Here is a 5,885-nt window from a genome sequence, read left to right as displayed (position 1 = left end):
TTAGAAAATCTGGTACCCAATCCCTAGGTGCGGTGTTGGCCAAATCAACAGCGACCAGGCAATGACGAGGAAATGCTCTGCCCAAGGGCTGAAGAAAAGCAAACAAGCGCAGTTTCTCCCTGTGAGTAAGGCAGATCTGAAGGAGGTTGAACAATCGAATCTTGCTCTCTTATAGCAATCAAAGCGTCAGGACCAAGCCGAGGAAATCCTTCCAGAGGTCTCTCCTGATGAATGATGAAAATTCGAAGAGGACGTCGAGCTAATACCCTTAGATCCTAACTAGCCAGACATAAAAGTGTGGATCGGCTTGCGCCTAAGCTCAGACAAGAAGGTTGAGCTGACCACCTTCCTCCAGCACAACAAAGACATGTTCACATGGTCGCCATCAGACATGTCTGGCATCGACCCAAACATCATCTGCCATCGACTCCACGTCAACCCTGATAATAAGCCAGTGGCACAGGAAAGACGCAACTTCGCTCCCGAGCGGGTCGCTATCATCAAAGCCTGGATTGAAAAACTCTTAGCTGCCGGCTTCATCGAAGAGGTTTCCTACTCGGAGTGGCTTGCCAACATTATTCTGGTGGCAAAAAAAGAAAAGGGCAAATGCAGAGTCTGTGTTGATTACACTGACCTCAACAAAATATGCCCTAAAGACAACTTCCCATTGCCGAGAATCGACCAACTCGTGGATTCCACTTCTGGCAATCAGCTGCTCAGCTTCATGGAAACCTACTCCGGCTATAACCAAATCCTGATGCACAAGGATGACAAGGTGAAAATTCTTTCATCATCGAGAAAGGGATCTACTACTACAAGGTCATGCCCTTTGGGCTGAAAAACGCCGGAGTAACCTACCAAAGGCTCGTGAATAAAATCTTCACGGAATAGATTGACAAAACTATGAAGGTCTACGTGGACGACATGCTGGTCAAAGCCCCGAAACATGCAGATCACATCAAAAATCTCGCCGAGGCATTCGGCCTGCTTCGCTAGTATAGCATGAAGTTGAATCCGAGTAAATGCATATTTGGTGTATCCTCCGGCCGATTCTTGGGATACCTAGTCACACAACGAGGTATCGAGGCACACCCACGTCAAATCAAAGATATTCTCAAGATAAAGTGAAGGAAATACAAAGTCTGACGGGTAGAGCAGGGGCCCTCAACCGATTCCTCTCGAGATCTACCGACAAGTGCAGACCATTCTTCAAAGCTTTGAAGAAAGGAAAAAGAGACAAATGAGATGAGGAGTGCGAAGTAGCCTTCCAGAATCTAAAGACTTACCTTACTTCACCTCCTCTGCTCTCAAAAGCCAGTTCCTTGTGAAGACTTGTTCGTGTACCTGGCAATGTCTAACTCAGCCATCAGCTCAGCTCTCATTCGAGAAGAATTGGGGGCCAACATCCGATATTCTACACCTCAAAAGCTCTCCTTGATGCAGAGACTCCAAAATCTGGTATTCTATACGTCAAAAGCTCTCCTCAATGCAGAAACTCGCTACCCAAAATTGGAGAAGATCATTTTGGCTCTTGTACGTTCCGCGAGAATGCTACGACCCTACTACCAAGCTCATCGAGTCATTAGCATGACTGACTTTCCTTTGATATCAATCCTACATAGTCCTTTGATATTTGAAGTATCGAAGTGGTCCTTGCTTTATAGTTTGTTATTTGTGTCAAGGAAATTACATTTTTTCGTAGTGTATATGGAGGCTACGGCTTAAGTAATATGTAGCAGATTTTGGAGATATCTGTATATGAAAATTGAGTAATGTATCCCAGCATATGAGGAATTATTATTATTCTTGAGGCGTGAAGTATGAGCATGTATGTTTGGCTTTTTCCCTGAAAATCTTTAAATTTAGTTCTTTAGCATTCTTCAGTATCTTTAAAAACAATCTTTCTGGAAATAGTTCGCTTTCACGTTGTTTTTCATTTACGAGCAGTATGAAAATTTGATTAGATGTCTAATGAACGTATGTCTTGACTAAATTGAGCATGTACTCATTCATAAACGTATGTCTTGACTAAATGTCTAATGAACATTCAAGGAACATCCGCTACAGCCCGTCGCAATAAAATTTGATTTGTCCACTGTTTAGGAAAAGTGCACTCGGTTTTTTAAGTCCTCTTTCAAATGATTTGTCCACTATTAAGGAAAGTACTTGCCTTCCGATTACAAAAACAGAGCTTTCATGCTTTTTGGAGGGTTAGAAATTAAAACCAAAGGCTTAATTAATTAGATTTTCATAAAAGGCAAACTGTCGTTTTCCATCTGCTTTTGGTTTATTTCTTACCGACCTCTCAACTCAAACTTGATAACCTTGGATTGAGATTACCATCAATTCATCAACATACAGAGGGCCTGTCCTTGACGGAAGGTGAACAAAAATTATAGGGCTATATTATCCCTAGCCAAAAGGTACATCAAAATCGAATTAAACAATACTAGAAATTCCATTACAAAGGATTAGATACACAGGTTGTCAAGTTCTGATTAGCTCTTCACCGATTTTCTGAGCTTGAAACCCATGCACTTGGCAACATTGGACAATGCACAAGTGATGGAGGAGACATCAAAGCAGGGACTTGATAGGGCTGCTCATCATGATTAATCTCTTCCCAGACCAAACTTTGATTTTGTTTCTTAGCAAACCCCATATATCTTTCCATAGAATCAATCTTCTTGGTTGCAACATGTATCTTGGATTCGAGTGAAGCAATGAGCTCAGTCAATTCGTCCTGCGAAAAATCATCTATTCGATCGTCCCATCTCGGGTACTCCTCCTCAGAAATCTTCTTCCCTAAATTTTGAAACTTTGTCGGGTATTCCTCCTCAAAAATCTTCTTCCCTGAATTTTGAAACTTTTCGTCATCCTCATCCACGTGATCTTTCTTGTCCTCATAAAAATCAGACATAATAAAGTTTCTTTTCAATCTGGGTGTGGACGTATCCTTAGAATCCTTGTACTTGTTGAGAATGCGTTTGAATTGATTTGGATCCCGCGGCCACGTCTCCGGTTGAACTGCCCTCCCCTTCTTTTGATCGGCTTCATAGACGATCAAGCAAACATCAATACCACAAAGCTTCGAAAGCTCGTCGGCCTTTTTATATATACTCTTCTTTCGCTTCCGAAATGTCATCTTCCGAGTGCCCTCATTAGGTATGAGTTCTAAGCTACTTCTTCGAGGAGCCACCATATCTTCTATAATTCCACAAAACAGAGAGACAAAAATTTTGATGTTTAGATTAGAAGAACCCAAGAAAATAATATATTGCAGAGATCTAATTGGATCTAACTCTGAACAACTAGAAGCTTTGTTGCAAAACTTTGGTTTGAAAAAACAGAAAAAAGAAAAAGAAAACTAGGGCCAAAAAAAAAAAAAAAAACATAACTTGGATTGTTCAAGTTGAATAAAGTACCTGTGACTTGGGTTTTTCGGATATCTTAATATGAGAGTGAAGGTCGGGGTTGTGATTGAGTTTTATAGAGAAGGAAGGAGGAGGCGGTTAAGGAAACTCAATTCAAATGGGAATTTTTCTGGTTTTTTATTTAATTTTTAATATTTATAGAAAAGTAGTTTCCATATTTCACGAGGAAAACCCAAAATATAATTCTTGATTAAGACGTCTATATTCTACAGATTCCTTTTTCTATTCCACCACGTCTACTTTCATTCCTAGGGTTTAGCCCTTCTCTCTTGCGAACACTTATTTGCGGTTTGCGGACCCATCCCAAACAAACCAGAGAGACCCATCCTCGCACAAGTCATATCATCTCTCTCTCTCTCTCTCTCTCTCTCTCTCTCTCTCTTAAATTGGTAACCCAATAACTCCATTGAAACCTATATAGCTGCCATTCATGCAGCTTAAATAAGAGAGGCATATCGTGGTTTATTTCTTAACTAAAAGAATTGCAAATTCAAACAAACTTTAATGGAGACTTTCAAAATTTTCAACCAAGTGAAACTCTTATTCAATTGCATACAAATCGAAATCTTCTCTTTGCTTTGAAATTCAGTTGCTTTTCAGTCAACAGACTAAAGAAAAGGAGAAAAGACAAAGAGACTCTCACAGAGGCATTTCATCAAACAGATAGTACAGGCTCAATTTGGCATTTGTTATCTATAGGACTGGTTTACCTTCTCTTGGCTTCCGAAGGGACACAATTTATTTTCTTTGTTCCGATGGGACTTCCACCATCTCCTCTTCCGAGTTGTTTTCTTTGCTTCCGAAGGGCAGGGACTTATTCCGACTGGACAGAGGGACTTATTCCGATGAGACTTTTCCTCGGGGAGGGGGACTTTCCGATGGGATTCTTTTCCTTTTTCAGGATTTACTCTTCCAATGGGACAAAGGGATTTTTCCTCACGAGGCGAACTAGTGTGTTAGAGGCTGAATTATAAGGAGTTTACTCACAGCCCAGTGGATCGATGTGAGTGTTGGAATGAGTGAAAAGGTCAAACAATTTTGGAAGTGTGAATAAAAGAAAGAAATCATATCACGGAGAAAAATAAAGAAACATCATTGTCTTGGTGTTGGAAAAATTGTAGTGGATGTATAGAACTCTAAACACAATTTTGAATGTTAATAAAAAGGCGAAGATGTCATTACAGGGGGGAAAAAAAAAAAACCACAAAGCTTCACAGTGTTGGAAAAAATTTTGTGGACTATTTTTTTTCCCAAGTCTTCAAATGAATGTGCTCATTAATTTTTTGACTCGCACATTTTGGTCGCTGTCATCGCATTTTGTCAAAATTTTAGTAAAAATTTGTCGCGTGACAATACATGACACAACCTATCAATCCATGACACAAAGTAAACAAAGTTATGTATCGGAGAAAGAAAATAACTTCAAAATGAGAGTGTTTCAAAAATTCAAAGGCCACTTGTGATAGTGTGAAAGAAAGCTCCATTTGCATTAGTGTTAGGAAAATTTTCTATGGACAAGACAAGACCAAAGCATTCAAACAACTATGAAAGCGGGCATAAAAAGGAAGAAATCTTATCTGAGAAAGAAAAGCTTCAACACTGCGTTAGTGCTGGAAAAAATTTAGTGGATGAATAAAAATTGATAACAATTCTCCAAGTGGTTTGCCAATTTTAGGCCCCGTTTGGGATTGCTTTTTTTGGCCAAAAACCTGCTTCACTTTAAAGTTAAGCAGTTTAAGGTGTTTGGTAAAAATAAAATATCTCGATTATTTTAAAAGTAGTGGCCTTTTGAAAGCAGCTTTGAAAAGAAAGTAGAGATGAACTTTTAATGAATTTTTTTAATTCCCAAAATACCATCATTCATTTTAAAATATGACATCATCTCCACTTCCACATCCAACTCCACCACTTGCACCACCACATTCACTACCTCCACAACCACCGCCACCACCACAACCACCACCTCCTCCACCTCCACCACAACCACCTCCTCCTCCAAAACCTCCACATCCACTGCCACCTCCACAACCACCACCATGCTGCCACTACAACCACCACCACCACCTCCACAATCGCCATCCCCACCACCACCACCACCACCACCACCACCACTACCACCACAATCACTAACTCCACCTTCATCACACCACTACCTCCACTCCATCACTACCACTACCACCACCACCACATGATTAGTACATAACACTTTTAACATCATGTCTATTTTAGTCATTATTCACAGTTACAACAATTTTATATTAAAATTTATCAAACGGTTTTGACATTGCTTTTTGTACTAACAGCACTTTAAAATATTGTTTACCAAACATTGAGCTATTTTACTTTACAGCTAATTATTTTCAAAGCACAGCATAAGCAACTTTTTTTAAAAGTTATAGCAATCCCAAACTGGGCCTTAGTGGATGAAGAAAAATTCAGCACGGGCTACAG

At 39.8% G+C, this 5,885-nt stretch overlaps 1 protein-coding gene across 3 annotated transcripts; it reads right to left on the bottom strand.

Annotated features, from left to right (window-relative positions):
• Positions 1-2,383: 2,383 nt before the first annotated feature.
• Positions 2,384-4,605, bottom strand: LOC117634950 (agamous-like MADS-box protein AGL82). Of its 3 annotated transcripts, none has more exons than XM_034369243.1 (2): positions 4,145-4,605; positions 2,384-3,207 (listed from the first exon to the last, which is right to left on the bottom strand). In XM_034369243.1, the coding sequence occupies exon 2, from the start codon at positions 3,200-3,202 to the stop codon at positions 2,507-2,509; it is 696 nt and encodes a 231-aa protein (XP_034225134.1). In that variant the 5' UTR covers positions 3,203-3,207; positions 4,145-4,605; the 3' UTR covers positions 2,384-2,506. The 3 variants fall into 3 exon arrangements, with proteins under 3 accessions (XP_034225134.1, XP_034225136.1, XP_034225135.1); XM_034369245.1 differs by lacking the exon at positions 4,145-4,605 and adding an exon at positions 4,078-4,121; XM_034369244.1 differs by lacking the exon at positions 4,145-4,605 and adding an exon at positions 3,426-3,694.
• Between the last annotated feature and the right edge of the window lie 1,280 nt (positions 4,606-5,885).

The sequence above is a fragment of the Prunus dulcis genome, chromosome 7, assembly GCF_902201215.1.
Source record: "Prunus dulcis chromosome 7, ALMONDv2, whole genome shotgun sequence".
Lineage (NCBI taxonomy): Eukaryota > Viridiplantae > Streptophyta > Magnoliopsida > Rosales > Rosaceae > Prunus > Prunus dulcis.
The sequence above is the reverse complement of the archived record's forward strand: the minus strand, read 5'-3'. Positions and strand labels throughout refer to the sequence as shown.